Raw genomic sequence first — 25,167 nt, forward strand, 5'->3', positions numbered from 1 at the left:
TCAGCAGACTAGCATCTAAAGAAGCTTCTCCAATGTAAGAAGCGGCGTCCCTCATTTGTCCCAACAACGCCCGCTGGACATCCGGAGCGTCGTCCGGGAAGGTATCTTCCAATGCATTGGCCCACCCCTCAATGGCCTTGGCCACCCAGGAAATGGCCATGGACGGTCGGGCCACCGCCCCGGAGAGGGAGTAAATAGACTTTAAGCAAGTCTCAACTTTCCTGTCCGTGGGATCCTTCAGCGAGGATATCGACGGTAATGGTAAGGTGGCGCCCCGAGTTAAACGGGTGACATGGGAATCCACCGCCGGTGGAGTTTCCCATTTTTTACAATGTGCCTCAGGGAAGGGGTAATTAGAAGCCAACCGCTTCTGAGGAAGGAATCTCTTACTGGGCGCCTGCCAAGCTACCGCCATATGATCCGTCAACTGATCAGACAGGGGAAACACCGCAGAAGCCACCTTAGTTTTTTTGAAACTAGGAAACTTCGACCTAGGAACCGGTGCCTCATCCTCTATAAGAAGAATAGCTCGCACCGCCCTAACTAGTGCTCGCACATTAATGGACGACTTGGTATCCATTTCCTGGACCGAGGCGTCCGAGTCAGTGTCATCAGGGACCTCCCCATCATCTGAGGAACCCTCTGAGTCCGATACCTGAGCAGCCCGTGCCATGAGTGGGCGTTTAGAAATCCTAGAAGGCATGTCAGTCTGCAACATTGACTGAAAAGCCGAGGAAGCGGCCGCCAAATTTTGCACGGAGTTGGAGAGCACATCCACCCATGGTGGAGGCGTCGCCATAGGGGCCTGAAAAGGTACCACAGGCTGCTGCGGCACAGGGGAAGCCTGTATATACATAGGCAACCCCCCAAAGGGACCAACTGATTGAGACCCAGGAGGACTCCGCAATAACTGCGGGACACCCGGGGAATGGGGGATGGTCGGCTGGGGCACCGCCCTAGTAGGGAGAGCAGTCGGGACCGACAGACGGTCCGCAATAGACACCAGCACTTGAGAAAACATTGCCCACGGTGGTTCCTGCGCCAGAGAAGGTCTGGATGGGCCAGGAGCCACCTGGCATCGACTACACAGGCCATCCTGTGACAAATCCTCCCTATCTACTCCTGCAGAACAGCGTCCGCAGGAGGCCAACACCGGAGCCACCGAGCGCTCAACCTCCTCGTCTGACATGACAGAATATATTATATATCTGGCACCAGGGTAGAAGTAAAACGCACTCACCGGTGTGCTGAACAACAGCCCACAATATGGCACTGAGTAGCACACAACTGTATGTGACGGACCTCACAAATACGTGATCTATATAAGTGAGGTCAGTAGAAACGCCCCTCCCCCACACACCTGCAGGGCTTGTAGGAGAAGTAAAGGGATAGATATAAGCTGACAGTAAGCGGAAAATAAGCACAGACAGGCAGCACTAGCAAAAAGTCACATACCATGCAGGAAGATATACTCACTGCACCTTTACACTACAATCAACCTGCCCAGATTCAGTGTCTGGGAGGGCTATAGTGCTGTGTACGCTGTCCTTAATCAGGGGAGAGGTACACAGGGGGACCGGTCCGCGTGCTCCCTGAGATCTGCGCTGCCACTGGGAAAATGGCCGCTGGAGACCTCAGAGGAGGAGTGGCCGAGGAATCTGCAGCTCAGCGACGCCAGACTGCGTGCTGAAAGGCGCGCTGAGCTGAGGGGAGGAGCCGCTGACAGGGAAGGCTTCCTCCCCTGGCTGGCCATTAACCCCAGGGATGCTGGCTTCCCGCTTGCCGGTTATCCCTGGTGGTCTAGTGGTCCCACGGGTTATGGGGGGGGCCCGCCGCCACTGCCAGCAGCCTCCGGTCTGTCCCCCGGACCGGAGGCTAAAGGACTGCATTTAAGGCATTCCGCGCGCCGCCGCTAGCCAGCGACGCGCGGCTTACCTGAATCCCCGGCGACTCCGGCAGCAGTCCTGGGAGGTAGACAGAGTCCGGCTAGTACGGACTCTGCCCTCCCGCCGCGATCCCCAGATCAGTACTGGCGTCGCGGCGCCAGTCGGGGATCAGAGCGGCAGCGTGGGCGTCTGTACAGACAGCCCTTCGCTGCCGTCTGTAGTAAAAATAGATTAAAAATAAATAAAATTTAACTTAAAATAAAAGCTTTTGGGGGCTGCTCCTGCAGCCCCCCTGCGCGGTGACCGACTCCGGCCGGGCACCAGCTTACACTGGGGTGCCTGTGGCTCGGGGGCGGGGTATAGAGGAGGACCCAAGTGCATCCTGGGAGCTAAAAGCTTAACTGTGTGGTGCCCATGGATCCTGTTCCAGCTATAACCCCAAGGTCAACCCTGTGGACCCCCTATGGACCCTGAAGTAGAATAGGGGTATAACTTTGGAAATGACTTCTGCTCATATATTTTATTAAATGTTACAAAGTATACATAAACTTGTGAACAGAGTATGGCTTCCCCTGAATCAAGCATTGCATCCTTCACAATCTTCACATGATGTGAAGTGATGTGTTGGGTCAAGACAAAAAAAAAAGATTCTAAGCACACCTTGACTGCGCCTTCTGGAGCAAAGATGACCAACTCTCCTTAAGGGTCTCTAACTGGCGACTTATTTTGTCTCCATCTGCTGGATCAGCACCCTCTGCGATTCTTGCCCCTTCCACCTGAATCATGTCCACAGTAGCTCTACGATCATCCAAGAGAAGCTGCAGGAGCTAGGGGCAGCAGGTGAAAAGAGATTAATGATAGATGGATGTGTAAATAAGCATTTTTTTTTAAAAAAGCATTTTGGATAGGTTTACCTTCAAGAGAAAGTTGCAGTTAATAAGGACTAAAGACCAAAAACATAGGATCTAAAATTTAGATGCCACAGTAAATACACACAAATATTATACTGACAAACATGGATATATATTATACACAAATTAACTGCTTATGACCTGCCACAATACCTCTATGGCAGACCTGAGGCTGTATTAGTCTTGTAGATCTACGCTACCTCCTAATGGCAGCTGTGCGCCAAGTGTGCCACCATCCCTAGACTTGCCCTGACACTTTCATTTGAAAGGTATCTTTAGGGGCAGGAACCACATAATGTGGCTCCTGATCCTTTGAACACCAGCATTTACTTTGAATGCAGTGTGCTGAATGTAAAACTACAAAGCACTCATGCATTCAGAACAGAGAAAGTCAGGTATCCTAGCGACATCCACCAGTAATGTGCGGGCCACGGTAACAGTGTAGTGGAAGATATACTGCAAATGTTTCCTGCCATTAAAACTATTAGATTAAGTATTAAGTCTCAGTATCAGATCTAATATAGTATAATATACAGAGCAGGTCTGTTAGAATCTCTCCCTACGCATTGTATCTTGCATCCACAAAGTATAAACAGAAAAAGCACCTCTTTCCCGACTTCAGTTCAGAAGTATGACTGAACCAGTCCCTATAGTTGTTGTCTAATGTAGACAGGATATACACTGGTATATTGTACAAATGTGTGCACATAGCACATCAGTACCCTTACTAGTACAGTCAGGAGAAATAGGCAATAGAGTGGAGGTAACACTGTACAACAAATTAATACTTTTAATTTGTTTCCTTTCTAAAAATAGTCATACATCACTAATTTGAGGTCAAGAAAAACTAAAATGATTTCAGAATGTTTTTACTAGCTCTATTTTTTTGAGCTACACTACTTGCACTATACTGTATGTACATTAGTAATAGTCATAGTGAAAAGCTATTTTAAAATAATCTGATATTTTCTTGATAGAAAATAAATAACAGTTGTTTTAATTCAATCAATCACAAATAAGAACACAAAACGAAACAAACATACAGCATACGAAAGTACTATCTAATATAGTGGCCTATTTATGGGGTGCTTTCTCTTGGCTTGTCGCTTGTACTCCTCTTCTGGGGCATCTCTTGTCACTGTCCAACAGTAGTGATCACCTACCCTGAATATATTTGTTCCATTGCAGAAATGTCTTGGTGGAATCGCTCACTATGCTTGTCACTCAGTGCACCACAGTTATCTTGTGTGGGTAATCCCGTGAATCGCATATACTTGAATAGGGGAGGGGACAAATAACTGATTAATTTAATTGGGTCATTAGGCCCCGTCCCTTCTGCACAGAACGCAGATTGCTGGTAAGATTCTCTCCATTCTGCCCACTTCACTAGGAATACCCCTACATCGTCATAAATGGGCGATATCTCGGTACTCAGAGCTAACTGAGAGTTTTAAATGTCATATTCATTCTTTGCATGCTGAAATCAGTTAGAAGTAACTATTTTCATATCGGAAACATTTTCAATGTTGTGCAGTGTAATCAGGAGAGCTAGGCAAATTTTGGTGTAAATATTTGAGGTTTCATTAACTGGGTGAAGGTTACTATGGGACAAAACTTGGAAAATCTTGCTTGGCATACATTACTGATTGTACGGATAACATCTTACTGTAGAAGTTACTAGCATAATAATAGTTACTAGCATAGTAAATAGTAATACTGTAGTAGTCTCAATAATGCAGATCTTTATTCTTCCCATTTCTTTATTGCAGTTTTTACAGTGTGAGCTCAAGTGCTATATTCGGCCTTGTACCTTTTGCTCCTGGATTTGAGCCTTCACCACTTTGTACTCAGCGGATGGCGGTTTTTGGTTGGCAATCAGGTCTTCTGTGTCGGTAAGCCAGCTGAGCAATGGTTCCAAAGCATCCTGGAATTTCCCACAATGCAGTAGAGCTTCCTGTAGCTGCGTTACCCGCTCTGCCACCTGTGTAGCAAACATTATCTTATCACGCACTGTAAGAAAGCAATCTCAGGTGACAAGGCAATGGGGGAAGGAACTGGCAACATTCAAACATAAATGTGATTTAACAGCCGGCTTAGAGAAACAGTTCCAAGCTGTACGAGTCAGATGGTCTCATCTCTAACACCCACACACTGTCTATCTCACTGGAAATGAAATCTAAATCCTCCCACCACATCTCTGTGCAGTATAAGGTGTCAATTCTACTTCTCCCAAGATAAGCTGTCAAAATTCAGAAATACTGCATGCTGATTGCACTTTTCTGTCTTACTCCTGCTCACACATACATATACACTAGTACAAAAACACACCATTCATCCTCACCTTCTTGTTTAGTGTGTTCCATTTGGTGTTTAGTTCCTCGCTGTCATGTTCTAGACCGTGCACATCACAATTTTTGTCTGCACTCTGTATCAGCCCCTGACCAAGACCATTAACTTGCTGCAACTTCACCTGTAAAGAGTCAACCTGTTCTTTTTGAAAAACCTGGAGAGGAAGATAAAAGAACAATGTGACCACAGAAAATGTACTTTGCAATTGTTGCAGATCTCCTAAAACTTGGCACATTTTTATTTTTTGTACAGATTAACATCAATGCCAGTTGTAGATATTTCAACCATACCCTGTACATAAATGACTATACCTTTTGTGCCTCTCGCTTTAGTGGGAAGTGTCATACTGCCTTTGTTTGTTCGGATGACATTATAAGAAACCAATGCATCTGTGAGTAAGCCAATAACATATACATGTATGTTGGCATACTATGGAGCAGAAGCAACTCATGCTAGTTGCGAGCTTACAGCGCGCTAACATCGCTCCCTGCAATTAAGTTGGAGAATGGCATTTAACGCAACTACACACCTGTCATTAGGCGCGGTGAACTGCATATCCCACTTTAAGTGCCGAGCGCGATGCAGACAACTGAATAGCTCTGGGCACACACTCCCGGCGCTATTTAAAATCGCATTTAATTGGATTCCCCCTTCAAACTCCACAGACGAAAAACAGAATTCTAGAGGTTCTAATGAAAGCCACTGACAACACTACAGAAACAGTAATAGCACAGAATTAATGTAAACACTATATTTGCATAATGTAGAAGCATCTCTCTAGCCTTCCCTTTCAAGACATATTAGCATGTAAGTACTGAAATGTACAACATCTGAAAAGTAATCGTCTCAAAATCAAAAATTATTTTAATCTCAGTGTTTCATGACATGAACTATAATCCTTTGACTGAGCAGCAACTGCAATCTTTTACTGAAGGATGGATGACATCATTTCAGGGGATTGTTTTGAGTCATAAAAACAGGGTCAGGTCACAGACAACATCCAAACTGACATCAGGGTGGGAAAGAACAGGAAACACGTTTCTAAAACAGAAATTATAAACAGCAAGACCAATGACCTGTACGGTCCGGGGGCAGGCATCGTGCTTCTGGAAGAAAATGATTTGAAACTTTATTTTTAAAGTAATCATTAGAGGTTTTTTTTACCACTTAAGCTGGGTACACACTGGCAGATATATTCGCCAGCGATATGTCTGTGCACGACGTCGTTCACAGACATATTGCGTCAACTGTGCTACACAGCCGATGGCAGATATATCCTGTCCATTGTGCTGTGTGTACGGGCGCCCAGCCAACCAACCGCCCGTACACATGCAGAAGAGGCCACGGGGAAGGGGGCGCGACGTGACCCCCGGGACCTGCGGCCAGATGATGGTTGTTCAGTGTGTATGGACAACCGTCATCTGCAGATATATGTACAGATCAGTTGATATGCAGATATATCTTAAGTGTGTACCCAGCATTACAGTATTTCTTCATGGACTCAGACACCATTTTTCTATGGTCCATTATTTGAAACTAAGCAGCCATAGTTATTCTTGCTATGCATGCTTATTGTAAACATAATCAGATGACTTGTGCATAGTATGCATTACTTAAAATATTGTGCGTCATTTCATTTAAAGCAAAAACAAATAAACAAGAGATTGCTTAAAGCTGACCAAATACTGAACGATAATGGTTCAGATCCGCTGATTAAATGACTGTTCTGAACACGTATGGATTCGATTGATAATTGCTCACAGCCTGAAAAGCGGTCTAGATCATTTGGCTTGGTTATCAAACCTGTCCGAACCTCATTACAGTTGTTCAGCCGACTCCAGGCAGTGAATGGAGATCACCTTCATACATCTAGCAATATCGGGCCATTGCTCCTCCCCTTATCCATGTCCGCAGCACTAGTCTATGGCCAGCTTAAGGCTACACTTGTATTTTCCTAGTCGACAATACTTCATATTGGTCATATTCTTACTTTGAATAATCATTTTAGACTATGGTATAGGCAATACTTCTATGATTTAAAGTATGTTTTGCAACACCAAACAAGCCTGAAAACTAATACCTATTGTGCCTGAACTACAGCGGGGCTAATCTTAATTTGTTTTTAATACTACATTCACAAAAGATACACAATAGAATTGTATTAGTAATAAGCCTTATATAGTAATAATGTGCACAAAATGACAGACTGACACTTTACATCAAAGTCAGGATATTTTTTTTCCATTCATACAAGTGTTTTTTTTCCCCCCAGACTCAACCCTGCAGAGTGCTTGATAGTACCTTTGCGGGTGCAATGAATAACTCTAGGCAGTCTGTTAGAGCAGGAAATGAAACCTGCACCAAGCAAGGGGGGAGGCCAGGGCGCGGAGTAGGGCTGGCAGAAATAGACACTTATTAATGACACACTAAGGGGCCTATTTATCAAGCTTTTTTTCCATAAAATTACACAGAACTGCAGTTTCTGCATACTTTTATGGATTCTTGCTATGTACTAATAGCACAATGCAGGAGATTTCACAGAAATCTCTGGCAGAGTGCTAATTAACACTGCAGATTGCAGTCCCCATTATCATCAATGAGGACTATGATTTCAACCCTATGTACCAAACTCATTGGCCCTGATAGTTTACACTATCTTCAGATGGTGTAAACTACTTTAAACCTATGAAGGCTTACAAGCAGGAGAGATCTTCCGATCCCTCTCCTGCAGCCTCCAGCCAGTTGCGGAAACTGACACTGTGCGCATGCGCAGTGTCTGCTTCCCCTGGAAAAGTCATCCACAAACATGAAAGACTTCTACAAAATGCCGGGGATATAACTTGCAGGGACAGCGGTTACTGCAACTGCTGTGCCAGTGAGTTCCCCTTAGTACATAGCGTGGAAATTGTCATTAAAAATTGAAAAATCTGCCAAGATACAGATCCTTAATAATCGCACCAGTTCCGCGATTAGTACATAGGCCCCTAAATGACTAAATGTATATTAAAATGTATTTTACTGATGCAGTAACATGAAAACAAACAATTCTGTCAGGAGATACTGATTATTTTATTCTCATTATTTTAAATTAAAAGTTAATTGAAGTGATCTTGGGTTATTTACATAACAATGTTATTATATATCTGAAAGCACTGTTTCATGTTACTTAAAAATAGTTAACAAGAAAAGAAACAAAACGGACTCCTGCTGTACTTTGACAAAAATATAAATGTCTAAATAATATTTAATCCCCATTCTGCAATGAGCTCTTTGTCCCTCTCACGACAATGGGCTTAAAGTCTTCAAATAAAGCAAACTAATTAAACATTAGTCGATAAATTGAATACAAATACATATTAACATGTGAGCGGGCCCTTCACATTAGTAGTCTTTAGGGTTTGATACAAATGTGTTCCACGTATGAAACAGTAGAAGCAGGACTCAAATGACCATTTTAGGTCTAGGCAATCACAGCTATGCAGGGAAACACTGAGCAGGAGCACCAGAGAAATAACTTACTTGTACATACATTGTAGATATTAAGCACTTCGTGAATCTAGCTGGTTTGCCAGGCATCATTTACATTGCTTAGGATGCAAAGGAAAGAATCAGATTGTGATTTTTCTGCAACAGGTAGTGGGTCTTTTTGGGAATGGAATTAAAATGCCGGCAGCGGTTTAGCCGCCGGTTCAAATCCGACAGCGGCAGGTAAGTCACCTAACCCTCCCCTCCCCCCCCTCCCTTGGGGGTGCCTAACCCTAAACTCCCAGGGTGGTGCCTAACCCTAAGTCTCCCCCGGGGGTGCCTAAAGCTAACACCCCCTCCCCCGCACCCTAAACCTAACCCTCCCGGGGGTGCCTAACTCTAACCTCCCCCCAGGGTCACCTAACCCCCCCTTCCCCTTGCCTAACCCTCTCTGGGGGGTGCCTAAGCCTAAGTCCCCCCGGGGTAGCCTAAACCTATCCACCCCCGTGGCTAAGTGCTAGGGACGGCCGGACTCCCCTCGATTGGTCCGGCGTCCTTCGGCACTCCGGTGTCGGGATAAAGATAGGCGTTGGTAGTTCTATGCCTATTCTCTTGCTGGTCTTCTGGTGTTGGGATATAGACCGGCGGCAATTAGTCTGCTGGTCTATTAACTATATCCCGTTTTTCAGGTAGCATATTGGAAGATAGATATTTTACAAGTATTACATATAGAAAAATGGACACACAAAAAAGTGATAAATGCTTATCTCTATAGCTTGTGTAATAATGGTGTAAAGTACACAGTTAGGGTCTATAGAACTAGCCAAATTTAATGCTACAATAGCACCAAGAAAAAATTCTCAAAATGGCCCCTCCCCCTAACTGAAGCCCTTGGCTGGTCCATGAAGCCTGCGTTTCTCTCAGTTCAAGATGAAATCCATTAGGTTTATAGGTCAGCACTAATATATCCAAAGTAGGCATAACTCAGAACTAACAGTAACAAGCATTCCAATTATTGTTATATGAAGTTTTATCTTGGATCTAATAGTGCTGCCTTCTATGGGAGATGGAATCCAAGTATCCTCTGCACTAACACAGACAGGGAAATTGGCCGGGTACACACTTGTACAACCAGCAATCTTTTCGATGGTCGGAGCGATTTACCTTTGCCCCGGACCATGCAAGACTGCCGGTACACATTACAAGATTTAATAAACGACGGAACGATATGTTGTTCTGCCATTCATTACTATGCACTGCACCACATGTAATATTGTGTGATTGGCCGTGCAGCACAGCCAATCACATAATATTGCAAGCAACCTGTGGGAGCGCGCAATTGGGCATACAAATTGCATGATATGCCCGATTTGTCATTCCAATTTGCCCGGAGAACGACAAATTGGGCTGATATCGTACAAGTGTACCCAGCCAAATAAGTAAAATCTATTTTTTTTTTGTATAAAATTACAGTACATGTATATTCTCTTTTGTGTGTTTTTAATATGTACTGCAGTGGGATAACTTCCTTTTTGTAAAAGAAAAACACACATTACACAATTGTAAGTGCATGTAAACTGCAATGTGGTTTGTGGGTTTTCATTTGCACTTTTAGCATTTGATTGATTAAAAAACACAATAAACAGCAGTGTGTAGATGGCCTAACATATTTACTGTAAAAATTGACACATCCTTATAATACAGCTTATTTCCATTAAGGGATGTTAAGTGTATGAAATGGAACATACACAGCGCCCGCCATTTCATGTCAGATAGGTCACCCAATATCGCAGCTCTATGGGTTGCGAGGAAGAATCTGCCATGTTGGTGGTCACGACGTGTCCAGTGAAACAGTCCGAACACCAGCACCTTGCGGACATCACCGTAAATTGAAAACAACCTAACAGAATATATTTTACCTGTATTCTTACTACCTATTAATTAGTTCTCAATGTCAGTGCGGAGCTTATATTTTCTTCAGTGAAACCTATTAAAGTATACAGACATCTATCTTTTAACATGCAATTTAATAAATGTGAAAGACTTAAGAGAAATTAGCTTATATTACAGTACCTGAGCACTACTCTGTAAGGCGTGAGAACTTTGAGGGAAAATAACTATCATTTTAGACTAATATAAGTGTGCATTAAATCCACTTTATAATCGAATAACCCAAAGAAAGCCTGCATTGTTATTGTATTCAATTACTTATGTGGAGAGATTTCCACACCATTCTGCTCCTACAGATTTTCCCAGCAGCAGATATTTCTATACTTGATGTGCTGGAGCTCTCCGCCTACATCAAGCTATGAAAAGCACTGTGCACTAGTGATCTATAATTAACCATTGGGTGAACAATCGTTGCGCTAATCAGGAATACAGTCATCTCTATAGTTATGTAATCACAGGCTATCATCCTTTCTTTGGAGGGCCAATCATACCTATACACACTGGTATCCTCATTCCTAATGCAAAGTGTTTTGCTTAAAAAGAATAATAATAATAATAATAATAATAGGTATATACACACTATGTATAGATTATGTCATACATTATATAAAAATAGTTTGAAGACTGAAATGCAAATAGCCCTACAAATATTTTCAATAAAGTCGGAATTTGCTAAAACGATATAAAATATACATATACGTTTTTAAGGACATTTTTCGTACCTGTTTATCTTGCACAGGTTCCTCACCAGTACCAGAGGACAAATTGCAGTGGTCATCCACAATTTGTGTTGTACAGGTGGTATCCTCAGAAATGTCACTAGCAGTCTGTAAAGCCACACAAACCCCAACTTGCTTCTCTGATACCAGACTATTGTCTGTTGTGTTTACAGACAGAGAGCAGCTGTCACTCACAGCTGAAAACAGAACACATGCACTGAGCCCTTCTGATGCAAGCTCAAATTCAGTGTTGTCCTGATTAGAGTGAAATAGAACTTGTGGTCCTATCACAGCAGGAGTCTGTTCTTCTTTAGTTTGCCTGAAGGATATGAAGTCTTTACAGTGATTTTCAGCAGATTGTAGTAAATTGTGTGTTTTTAACTTCAATTCAATGGACAGGGATACAGGAATGTTTTCAGGTAATGCGATGTCTTCAGAATCAGCTTCAAGGAGCACCTGAAAGTCACTGCAGGAAAAACTGACCTGCTGCACAGTTGCTGGGGAAACTACTTCCCTTGACACTTGGACAAGATGTTCTACATTTTCATCTGGACTGAGACAATGTTGTTCACCTATCAAATTATAAGTAGTTGAAGACATTGAGGAATCAGTTTTAAAGCTCAGATTATAAAGACCAATCAGGATATCAGAGTTCTCTTCTTCTATTGTACTTTCTGCAATGGCCTCATGGGATGCCAGGGATGATGAATTATCTACAATTTCCCCAACCTCCAAGACATTTGTGCCATGAGGTGTACAACACATGCCTTCTTCATATGACGATTTATCCTGTGTGAGAGACGACAGTAGTAGGTCTGTGTGCCCACTGCTTAAATCCTCCAGGATAGGCTGCAAGGAAAAAACTTCAGGCATCTCTGCAACCAGGTTTTCAGAATTACTTTGTGAACAGGTGGGCACTTCATCTTCAACAATAGACTGCCATGCAGCGTTACTGATTGTAATTATTTCCGAATTCCCAGCATCTTGTACTTCCTGAGGAGGTGATGCATTTATATCCAAAACCTGAAGCATGTTAGACTTGATGTTTCTCTCTGCAGTACCATCGTCAACAAATAAGGTTAAGTCAAATAATCTGTGCTTCATACAATTTTCACTAATCATTCCATCAATATCTTTTTCATTTATTTCATAAGCATCATCCTGTAATTCTTGCAGTTCACCTGCAGAAGTGGAATTCTGCAGACTGTGTATAAAAGTTTCATCTGGAAGGTTATTGGAACACTCAGTGCTTAAGACTGCCAACTCTCCCCCATCGGAAACCTCATCATAGGAGTCTGCTGAAATAATATCAAGGCTCTGAAAAGACGCTTCACAAGTCCAAGATTCATCTGGCTGCTCTGAACTTCCCAAACACGAATCCCTCTCTATGTCACATACAGGTGAGTGAGACACATGCATGATTTCTATTGCTTCCTCCACCTCTCCTTGAACAAATTCAAATGTGCAATGTTCGCTTAGCAAATTTGGTTGATATAAAGGTTCTGATCTCAGTACACCTTCCTGGTGACATATGGCTTCATTATTACTGCATAATAAACAACAATGATAATTTGATTCTTCCACCAGAGGTACAGGAAGTTCTGGTAAATTCACACAAGTATGTGTCTCATGAAGAAATGCATCTGCAGAGGTCACCACTTTGTCTGAATTACTTACAGAACATATATAGGTTTCTGTCATTGAGCATTTACTTATGTCACTCTGTTCACTGGGTTTTAGCAAACAATGTGTGCTTGTGATTGCCATTACGTTATCAGTTACAGTGGAAGTCACCTCATTAGGATATTCTAGATCTGATTGATCATCTATAGTTCTCACAACAGGGCCCAAGATTTGATCTTTACAATTACTTTCAACAGACTTACAAATGTGGTCTTGTACTTTGTCTAGCTTTGGATGGTCACTGTCCTCACTTAGCGTTTTATATAAAACACCAGGTACATCATGTGATACAGTCTCACAATCCATTTCCTGTTCCTCCAGCTCTTGGACTGTCTCCTGAAGCTCAGTAGATTCATCTGCTCCTATAGCCAGACATTGTTCCTCCAGTTCCAGAAACAACTGGTCAGAGTCTGTGTCTGTGTCTGAATCACTGTAGCTGGTCACTTTATCACAGTGTCTTCTTGTGATTCTTTCAGCACTAACAGCTGAGTAGCAGCTGTATTCTTGGTTTGACTCTTTTGAAATAAACCTGTGGCAGGTTTCTGAAAAGATTTTATCACCAGGAAAGGAAATGATTGAGCTTAAATTGCATGTAGAATCTGTTTTATCTGGAGACCCTGTATCGGTAATAATGCAGTTTATTTCCTGTATTTTGCCTGGCAGCATGTGTTCATCACCCGCTGTCACCACAGCAGGACAAATGCCATCAGATTCCAGGTCTTCCCACTCCTCTTCTGCTTCCATTAGTATCTTCCGTTCGTCCTCCTCAAAATTTAGCTCTGATTCAGTCTTCTCTCTTAAATTTGGCACAATAAGAACATTTAACGATTCATCTAACACTTCATCACTTAAACATGGTGATAAGGGCAAGGTCTCAATCACACATTCCTCATAAACCATTTCAGTGGCTTTATGGTGTGCATCACTTAGACTTCCCTTGATAAAACTCTTTAGTGCTCTTGGCCATGTGGCACTAGGAAAACTGTGCCCAGGTTTTGAATGAGCACACAGACTGGATGTATTTTCTTGTGCTATCAAAGGATCTTGCTCATACTCACTGTTGTTGTAATAATCAAAACTCTGAACATGTTGGCATCGTGAATCTACTTTATGCTCATTCCCAGCAACCACAGAAGAGAATTCAGGGGTTCTGCTCTGTTCGGAGATGGAAGATCTGGACCCACTTTGATCACAAGAAGAATGCTTTGAGCTGTCAGGTAAGAGCTGACTGAACTCAGTCTTGTCATGCAGGGAATGATTTGAGGTACCAGTCTCTGAAACCTCACTTAGAGAAGCCTCTATACGTTCTGAAAAGTCTGGGAAGTTTGGTGGCATAAAAGCTTTCCAGGACCTTCGGTTGACATTTTCTTTGCGGTCAGGATTTGGCCTGCGGCGAGGTGGCACTGGAGCAGATTTTAGTGTATCATTGCTTAACTTGAGGGCATCAAATATTACACGTTCATCTAGCTTTTTTGTATCCTGAGCCTTGGAATCAAAGGGATTAGAGGTGCCAAGGGTGCCATTGCTTGATAAAGTGCTTATTTCCACTCGGTCAATGGTACTTTTTGAGGGCTGATTAAGTTTACATCCCTGGTCAATCTGCTCATTTATCCTCATAGTATCATAGATAGACCGCTGAGGTACATAGCAATCTTCAATATAACCGTCCTCCTCTTCTCCTTTTCCCAGACATGCTGGGTTCTGCCGCAAACAGTCTGGGCGGCTAAGCGGCTTCCCCATCTTTTGCACCTAGTCTTTACAAAAGTATTGACCTTAAATTTGTATCCATAAAAGTAACCAGAAATAGGCTTTTGTAATCCTTCACATTTAACATTTTCATTTGTTATCCGATACTACTGGCACAAGGTCACGTTCAGCAGACCATATGAAATTGCTGATGATACCAAGAAAAGACAAAAAAAAAAAAAGCAGCTGATGAAATTATATCCAGACAGTTATTATCAGGGGCGAAGAATAAAAGAAGTGCAGATTATGTGGCTCTCAAATGATAATCCTTGTCAATGGATGTGATGAAGGAGCTGTTCATCAGTCTCCCGTGTGGGAGCTGCATCCTGCCTCTCTCTCCCAGGACTGGTCCAGCTGCAGAGAGCCCACTGTCGGGGGTGTTATTATTTGAAATGAGCCTGTGAGCGGATATTCCTGGAAGTTCACAGACAGGAAGTTCTTTAATGGGGCAGCAAAGTCTGTAGCTTCCTGTGAGAGGCACATCATGGCATTGTGTCCTGCAGGCACAGCAGCACTCATACAGCCAGCAGCACTAGTGTGCAGCACACAGATAGCACACACATCACTGGTGGGAACATTACACGTGTTCTCTCAGACTCTTTGTGCATTGCACGATGATAATAGTCTATACCCCGAGTCTGTGTGTGCACATAAAGACAGCAGCAAAGCGCAGCTCCTCAGCCCCGGCTCTCCCCACTGTAGCAGCGCTTTGTCTGTGGTAATGCTGCCCTCGGTGCTGCGGTCCAAGCGCCCCCTTCCTCCTTGTTACACAGCTACAGCCGCTGGGGAGAAAAAAAACTTATCCGAACAAAGAGGCTGATCCGCGGCTGCGCTCAGATGCACCGATGCTTGATGAGCTGGATCCTGCTCTTCTCCGTCACTCAGATCCCGGCAGCGGCAATTTCCCGATTCTTCCCCCAGCATCCACACACCGAGCTGCGAGAATAAAGTCTGCGGGAGTCGTGTTGGATAGAGCCACCTCCCGGGCTGGGCACCGCCTCCTCCACCGGGTACCGCCTACGGGACTGGCACCGCCTCAGCTAACGGGTATATCGCCGCCTCTGGCTGGCACTACTATTACTGTATCCCCGTAGTAGTATTACCCTGTAGTGCTTCGATAGGTCCACTGCCCAGGCACAGCACAGGAGGTCTGTACCGGCGTACAGGCGAGGTGGCAGATGTGTGTGTGCCAGGGGTCAGTGCCAGCTCCTGTGTGTACAGCCTGGCAGCTGCTGCTAGGACTCCGGGACACAGTTTATCTACTAGAGATACAAGTTGCTCCTGACACTTTCCAAAACTGGATCAACACAGTGTGTGAGGGAGCAGCCGGGCAGGGGAGGGGAGGGGAGCTGGGAAGGGAGAGGAGGGGAGCTGGGAAAGGAGGGGAGGGGACACACCGTAGCAGAGATATATACTATACGGGGAGTCGGGGGCACACAGTGAGTCACAGCACACACATGGATGGACACAAAGCTACGGAGTGTGAGCGGTCCCTCTCTCAAATAACACGTGTCCTGAGGAAGAGCAAATACTTCTTTGGGCTCTGGCAGGGAGTGAGGAGGAGAGCAGCAGCAGATCTGCTAACTGCACCAGGAATGTATGGAATTTTAAAGCCCACACACCGACACTAAACACAGAGAGACTTTTCAAGTGAGAGCAGTGCTGCAGAACACATGACAGAGCCTGTGGCCACAGCACAGAGAAGTCTTCATTACATGGATGAGAAACCCTAGCACCACAAACGTCGATTGCCCAGCACTACAGGCAAACACATTGGGCATGATTGCTGAAGAGTTGAAAGCAAGTCAGAAGCAATTGTTCTCGCATTGGATGCACAGAACAAAGTGTCAATATGCCAGTATATAGAGTTGTACTCATCTATGTGTCCGGACCGCCCCTTTTCAATTGCTTAAGCTGGGTACACAATAGGACAACGGATTGGCCCTCTGGCCAATCTGCAGTCCCATCTGACGATTGGTAAGTGTATACACACTTACCAATCGTTGGCCTGATGTGTCGGTTCTGACTTCAAAACTGGGTGGGCATTTACAGCAAGTGTACGGGCGGTTGCTGATCGCCCATACACGCAGCACGATGTGCAGATATATCGGCCACAGCCGATGCAATATGTCTGTGAATTACGTTGTTCACAGACATATCACTGGTACACACCAGCAGAAGTGCCCACTATAAATCGGTTGTTCAATTGAATGACCAATATGTCGGCGAGTGTGTACCCAGCATTAGTTTCAGAGCCATAAGAGAAAGAGGCCAACTATCTGGCACCCCTCTAATCTTGCACCACCCAATAACTGAGCCCAAACATGTGTTTGGCAAAATTGGTCAGAGCTTTGTTTATATACACCAATACAAAACACCAGAGATCACAGGGCAAGGAAAAAATGGGTGGGCAAGGCTCTCGCACCAGTTTGTTAACCATGTTCACACTGTGGGGGCATGTAACAACCAGCTCCCACCCCACTTCATACCATGTGAGTGGTGGCGTGCTCGGCCTAAACATGTGGACATGCAACAACCCCTCTCCACCTTGGGTTCAGCTACCATGCGCATACCACCCTCACTTGGCACACAGCCCGTATGGCCCTACCATCTCAAGCTGGAGCCAGACATGCAGCCTATTTCCTGATGCATGTCAGGCCCTCTGAAATCCCCTTACATTCCATACCATGCTTTGCTCACCACTCTCCCCCTGCCCTCACTGACTGTGACATTCTTGAAATGGCCACATCACCGTTTTACACACATTTAACAATATATTCTTAAGTTTTTCTTCTCTTTAAATTTTTTTTTTAAATTTGTTTTTAAGGAAATCAAACAATTCGCATCAAAATTTAACACAGGAAAGACAAGGCAAAAGGAAAAAAAAATAAAAATCTGTCTAATACAGTCTACTCAAATATTAAATTTGCATGCAACTAACAGGTTGGGTGGGTAATTAACTCCCCTTCCTGCTGCACCTTGTACCTTCCTACTTCCTCCCCTCCCAGCACGGGTGGGCTGCCCTACTAGCCAGCAGGTCGCCTGTGGTGTAAAAGTGGGGAAAGGTACCCTTGCCCTTCCACCACGTTTTTGCGCCGCTGGTTCGTGGGCCTCCCCTTTACCAGGCTGTGGCGCCATTTTGGCATCCTTTGCCCCCTTTATCATCAAAACGCACTTGCGCTTGTCCTAACTGTGGTGAACACATAAAAATGCATCTGAAAACAGGCTTATTCATACTGACCCTCAACTCTGTATAGCATGGAATTCTGCCGATACACCCTCACTGGACGTAGCCTATACGGGAACACACAGCTACAGCCCAGTTCTGCCTACTCCGTCACAGATAGAAGTTAGGTACACTTAGTTTTGGAGGATGCGCAGTTCAAAAACATGCACGATATGATCTGCAAATGGACTTAAGTTCAACTCTGCATTAGCTCCATTATGCCATGCATGCCTGCATGTCTTCAGATATAATGTAGTGGAGACTCATAGGGCCCCATTTAACGACATAACCCCTTTAGCACTTGTTAAAGGGGTTATGCCCTCCCTTCAGCACTCTTTGTCAGTCCCGCTTACACTGTTTGTTCCGATTTGTCTTTTGAATTAACAATGGTCCTGGACTATTTTTAGGTGTAAAATTCACAATATCGATTTTATTCTGGCTTTTATATTTTATATATCATACAAATGTTTATGAAGCAGTAAAAGTATATATTATCTTAACTAAGACATGTATACATCTATTTATTATTACCATTATTTTTATGTGATTTTTTTTACTTTTAACATTTTTTATTTTATTATTTTTAATCACTAATTTACCATTTATTAACATTGCACAATACCTAATTATCATTAACTCTGTGCGCCTCTTATCTTTGGGGGACTCAGCAACAGCCTTTCCGCCTTCAGTGAAGCCTTCCAGACATTGCCTAGTCCCTGCTGGGTGAGAGTGTAATGAGCATACGCAGACTGGCAGTCGTGCATGACACAACAGCCCATCGCTGGCAGCAACGCGGGGATGTAACAGAGGAGAGGGACGAAGCTTGACCTCGCTGCAGGGGTAAGTTATGTGAAATACCAATGACAATCATTAGTATCACTGCGATACCAAACAAAATATGCCGCTGGTAATAAGGATCGTTGTTAAGTGGGGCCCATAGTAACTCCTTAAATGAAAATATGGACTAAGAGGTTTAAAACAAAATGTAAAGCTGCCGATTTAATTCCTACTTCTGATGCCTCTCATTCTTCCAACAACTATTTATGTAACACTACGATCTGTTGTAGCCAGGGTGTTTTATAAACCTTAATCGCTAGAATGCATATAATATGAATACTGCACTACCAGAGTTTTTGCTTGATAATAGTAATCTAATACCCTATGTCATGTACCACCAGTAAGATGAATTTCGACAATAAATCATATACAAGATTCTTTCCAAAAAGTCACAATTTGCATCTCCAGGGTTAGAGACCCAATATGTTTTAGGTTAAAACTTGCTTATGTCAAACAAGCTGAACTAACTCAATTTATCAGAGATCTAATTGAATACCATATCGACATACCATTCACTTCCACACATTCTAAGTACATTTCCATATGTTCCCAATAAAAACACAAAAAGGTCACTATGGCAGCCTCACACAACACCAAAATTTGGCCATATTTTAAATGCTATGATTTCATCCAGGTAGACCAGATTTCTACATGTGGCATGAATTATGGCATATCTTCCACCAGATTGTTGGATACAGGTTAAAGGCAGACATGGATGTGAAACGATAACAGAAGTGCATGTCTTTGGATCACCCACATAGTTAATACCAAACAACACAAGATAATTTATGTTTAGCTGCAAAAGTTCTAGCTTCTACCACAAAACATCATCATTTTGGAAAATAATACCAACCTGTCTTTGACAAAAAATTATTTTTTTATTCTTACATTAAAACCTTTTCTTCGAGTCCATTGGGGGACACTAGAACCACTGGGTATAGAGTGCCATGTAGGAGCCCTGGGCACTTTCAAATTAAACGTCAAAAGTTCAAGTCCTGAAAGTTCCTAAGCTCGTACACCAAATACTATACCCCCAGTGTTTCCAGTGTCCCCCATTTGGATGAAATATATATAATTATTAATATAATAATTGCACCAAAATAGAAAATATTCAGTGCAGAAGCTGTACTTCTATCATAATATTGGTGCAACCGGAGAAGCAATAAATCCACTCACCACCACCAGAGTTAGAAATAATTGACCAGTAATCTTGGTATATGGACTGTGGGCTCTTTCCGGCCCATCTGGTGCAGTGTACATCTTGGGAATATTAATGCTAACACCATAGATGACAAATAGCCTAATCCATGAGTATTCATGCATATTATATATCTATCAATAATAAAATAGGCTGCCGCTCCTATCCATAACATGTAACTTCTCTGGGTGCCAGTCCAAATCAACGTTACATCTATCACACAATCGGGACGGCGCTCCTAAAGTCTTGTCAATGCATTGACAAGACTTTAGGAGTGCCGTCCCGATTGTGTGTGTGTGTGTATATATATATATATATATATATATATATATATACACACACACACACACACACATATACACTGTATATCTAATTTACACACATGATTTTGATTAGCTTATATAGTACATATTGCAAACTTTAACCAAGGAAAGGGAATTACCCATGAAAAAAAAAAAAACATAAGATTTCAAGTAGAATTGCTTGCCCCCACATTTCAGAGGCCTGTTATAAAACATCCCCTCAGGTGAAATGTATGGCAGAGAACCTCTCTGACATAACACAGGCACAAAAGAGGTCAAATGGATCTCACAGTAAGATCCTCAAAATATCAAACATCAGGTTTATTATGATCAAAGCAATGAAACGCACCTGACTCCATTGACACTCCTGTTAAGCATGCACAGAGTATTGCAAGTGAAAAAAGAGGTTTACAAATATACGTGTGACATTATAAAATATTGAAAGCTATAACTAACCCAACATGGTAAGAGCAATTGTGAGTGTGGCGTGGCCACATGCAATGATTCATATTTTATTGTCAGTGCTCTCTTTCCTTCTCCCTAAATTCCTGGGATAACTTGGCTGGGTTTCACCATCAGTGATTCTGAGCAGTGTCTGTCATGAACCACATGGCAAGTTATAAACAGCTCTCACACAGCTGCCCTGCTTCATACAGTCTAACTCCCTGCCAGCTGTATGGAGCTGGGTGTGTCAGGAATCCACACTGATACAAAAGGACACAGACACACAACCTTCTTCCTCTATACACTGACACCAAGCCCTCTCTATATTTATCTACTAGCTTCATGTAATGACCTGGTTTCATTTATACAAGGGAGCAAATTGTTAACCTTGCTTTAAAAGTATTTAGCAGACATCCCATTTTGTATCTTTAATTAATAATGCACATGGTGTTTGTTAGTTACACAATACACTGAACATATCCAAACAATAAGTAAAACTGGTGTCTGCCATATGAATTGTAGATTCAATGTGCAATTGTGCATTTTACAAACACTTTAGAGTAGTGCCACCCAGTGGCCAAACAAGGCACTAACTTTTGATAAAAACTGAAGGACTGTTTTTCGAATGAAAATACTGAGATCTACAAATAAATATTGTTCCCATACTAATAATTCTGAATAGTCACGTAGCTTCAAAGCGATAGATGTCAAATGTAGGCACTATTGTGTGATTTCTGTCCATGGCAACCATAATGATGTTTCATTGAAAGACTGAGTCACTCAGTGAGTTAGAAATACAAGCTTACATCAAGCTATTTCTAGATCACCATATGATGATATAACTTTTTATACCATGTACATAATATTTTGGATGGAAGTTTGTTTACAAAAGAGACAACTACACTGAAGATTCAGCAATGTTTATAAGCATCTTTAATTCACACAAGTTTGCTCAATTGTATTAGGTCTCCCAACCTAGAATTATTGACCATGTGCAGACAGAAAGAGGCTGGGTCAAATTCAGTCTCATTCACTAAATGAACAACTTCCTCTGTGTTTCTGAGAAACTGGAGCTGCAGCCAGGCTGGATTCACAGTGTGCTAGGAGACAGCCCGTGTATCTAGGAGACCCATTGGCATTGCTTGAATCAGCAGGCACTGTTTTCCCTAAATAAACAGCTATGAATGCACCCTCACAGGATGCAAGTCTCTTCCCAATTTAATGCACTTTAAAACACAGATTGGAAAGAAAATCTCAACATATGACCATAAAGAACAATAGGCATCTAAAGAGAACTGTATGGTAGATCAGTGGTGGACAGACTAAAGTAAAGGGGGGGGGGGGGGGGGTTGGGGGGAGAGAGAGTTGCAGCAATGAGTGAGGGATGTTTACTCTACCCAGGTAAATTAATTCAACAAATTGTAACTGATACCAGTATAACATGGACGTATGCTTATTTATTCTTCAGCAGCCATATCTCAGACATAGGGCCGTATTCAATTAGTTTGGCGTACGCGATAAAGTGCCGGACCTTTCGCCTACATCGTGTATTTTAGCCGCGGGAACTTATCGTGCATGTACCCGCGATTCAATTCCAAAAGACGCGAAAACGGAGACACGCGAAGTCAGAACAGGCGAAAAGTGGTGTAAGAATCAGGGAAATCAACCTGAACCCCATCTACAAGATGCAGAAACATTGGGGATCAATGTAGTAGTGCCCAATTAGCACTAATAAAACGGTTTCGGTAAGTTTGCAATTGTGCGAACGGTAAGTTCGCACAATTGCCTCTAATTAGCGTCTTTGCACAACTGATGAAGAATGGCATAAAGCACTATTTTTTGGAGAAAATAAGTAGTCCTGGCAAATTCGGGGTACCTGAAAATGGGTGCTAGCATCTTTTAATGTCTGTCAAGTGTAGTTTTAATAAACGTGAAATTCCTCCCTCATACAAGCACCTGCAATCCCCAAATACTTGATCCCTTCTTAGAGCACCCCCAGAACCTTATTTCACTAGTTTGCGAACTTGTCCCCCCCCACTTTGTGCTTTTTCGGCCCCAAATTCAAAGTACTTTATTTGGGGTGTTCCACCCCTTTTTTTTTTTACGCAGTTATCCTTTGGGGGCTGTCCCATGGGTTCTGAGTGCTTTCCCCACCTTTGCACCCCAAAATAAAAATGTTGCTCTTTTCTCCTGCTATTCAGAGGCAAATCTTTTTCACCTATTACATTGCATTGACTTTCCGTGTACGTGAAAAGTGGATGGAATTGAATACGGAGATAAGTTTCCACCTGGTGAAAAGTCGCAATCGGCGATACATTTTCGCGGATCTCGACTTTTCGCTTCTAATTGAATACGGGCCATAGTGGTAGAGTACTCTTGCTGAACTGAGCAAAACAGCATCCTATTACTGCCCTTACTGTCAGTATAGATCATTCTGTCTAGACTCAAAGAGCTAAAGTGAAGATAGTTGTTGTTTAACATCCTTTATATATAGAACAAGGAAAGTAGGTGGCACTCACAGGTCTTGTAGATCAAGAATCACTCTGAAAACTGTGTACTGGACATTGTAGGACCTTTGCTGGGTACAATACTAGGTAAATGGTTAGATTGCTCCCTTCACTGTGAACACAATTTATTTGAATATAGTCCCCCAATATGCAACGCAGTCTGTAACACATTGCCATAAATAAGATTAACAGACCATTGTATTCAGATTCCCCTTTCATAAAGTGTATGATTATGCTCAACTGCAATATCACTTCTTTACAAACACTGTTCATGGCTGCTTTCCAATAGATGTTAGGTAGTACAAGTGAGATTAACTTCCTCTAAAGGACATAGTAGTCACAACTTCCTGACACCGTGTAAACATGTATATCCATGGAAATTCATCCAAACAGCTCTGGTCTCTAGGCCTAGTCTCTGGCACAGCTTGATTTGTATGCTGCTCATGTAAAAATCACATTCTCTTCCTGCTATTGTCTCCACTTCCCATGAGCTCAGACACCGCCCTCTCTAACTTCCAAAACCAAGGCACCAGGCCCTGAACTGGTAAGCACTACTTAACCCTGTGCTACAAAGAACATGAACTGTGGTCTCTCAACATTTCTAAGAACTGAACTTTAAAGGGCTCAAATAAAAATGTTCATACACCATTAACAAACACATTAACACATTTTAACGGCAAAGTTAGCAATTTCTGAGTAAGGTCAGAGATTGGGCAAGTGTGCATGGGGCTGCGATGGTACTCGATTGTGTGCAGTCTTGCTAAACATTACGGATGTGTGTAAGGTAAAGTGGGCGTCCTTGTGTTGTGCTGCGGCGGCATAGCGATTGCAATGGATTAGCATACTATCGCAGTGACACTGCGTGCATAATCGCTATTGCGATTGGTAGTGAATCAGGCCCTATGTTCAAGAACACATTACACTTATTAGTTACACAAAGACAAACTAATAAGTATATATTATTAAACTGCATTCTGTACATTAATGTCTAATAAGAATTTCCAGGGACAGTTTGTGCTTTTTCTTGGCAGTATAATGTAATACATATATTTTACATGCACTAGACAAGTTAATTACTTTGACTGAATTAGTAAGACTCCAGTAACGGGATGCGGTCAGAATCCCAACACTTATCAGAATACCAGCGCCGGCATGGAGAAGGGTCATGACATGTGTGTGTGTGTGTGGGGGGGGGGGGGGGCCTAAGGTTTAGGGTACAGGGAGGGAGGGTTAGGTTTAGGCACTAGGGGGGGAGGGTTAGGGGTACTTAACTTTAGGCGTCGGCATTGTAACCTGGTCAGGATGCCGGTGTCGGGATTCTGACCACCGGTATCCCGTACCCAACCCCCAGAAACTAGTCCCAAAAAATGAATATGAGGTGTGGCTATTAAATAACAGAACTGATGCTATAATTTATGTCTAATTTCCGTTCCCCTTCTATGCACTTCCCACCTGCAGCCACACGCCGCTGTATTCTTATTTTCTATTGGTCAAAGCCGTGCTGTAACTCATTATCTGTCAGCTGTCTCACCAGCTCCGTAGTATTCTTCTTTGTCTCAGTAACTGGGTCCCTTAGTACAGATGTGACTTTAGGGCTAGGTCTGGCGAGTATGGAGGGTGTTCTAGCACTGCAATCTGTTTCTCAGCCAAAAACTGCTTCACAGAAAGAGCTATGTGGGCTGGTGCGTTATCCTGATGGAGGATGAAACCATTTTCCTAGAACTCTGGCCTCTTTCTCCTGCTTCTTTCCTGCAAAGTTGTTAGAACACTTTTGTAGTAATGGTGATTCACTGTTGCACTTTCTGGTACCCAGTCTTCCAAAATAACACCCTTAATATCAAAGAAAACAATTAACATGGCTTTGAATTTGGATTAGCTCTGACATGCTTTCTCCATTCTTGGTGATGATGGTGTTTTCCAGTGCATGGACTGGTGTTTTGTCTC

The 25,167-nt window shown here is 42.9% G+C and overlaps 1 protein-coding gene across 1 annotated transcript in view; it reads right to left on the bottom strand.

Annotated features, from left to right (window-relative positions):
* Positions 1–25,167, bottom strand: part of MACF1 (microtubule actin crosslinking factor 1) — a 269,121-nt gene that overhangs the window by 90,455 nt on the left and 153,499 nt on the right. The window contains exons 58-60 of the mRNA XM_088451201.1: positions 5,139–5,300; positions 4,608–4,778; positions 2,547–2,713 (exon numbers count right to left, since the gene is read on the bottom strand). Coding sequence (XP_088307327.1) covers positions 2,547–2,713; positions 4,608–4,778; positions 5,139–5,300 — 500 coding nt within the window. The remainder of the gene's footprint in view (positions 1–2,546; positions 2,714–4,607; positions 4,779–5,138; positions 5,301–25,167) is intronic.

This window comes from Taudactylus pleione, unplaced genomic scaffold (genome assembly GCF_031769625.1).
Source record: "Taudactylus pleione unplaced genomic scaffold, aTauple2 ptg000541l, whole genome shotgun sequence".
NCBI classification, from domain to species: domain Eukaryota; kingdom Metazoa; phylum Chordata; class Amphibia; order Anura; family Myobatrachidae; genus Taudactylus; species Taudactylus pleione.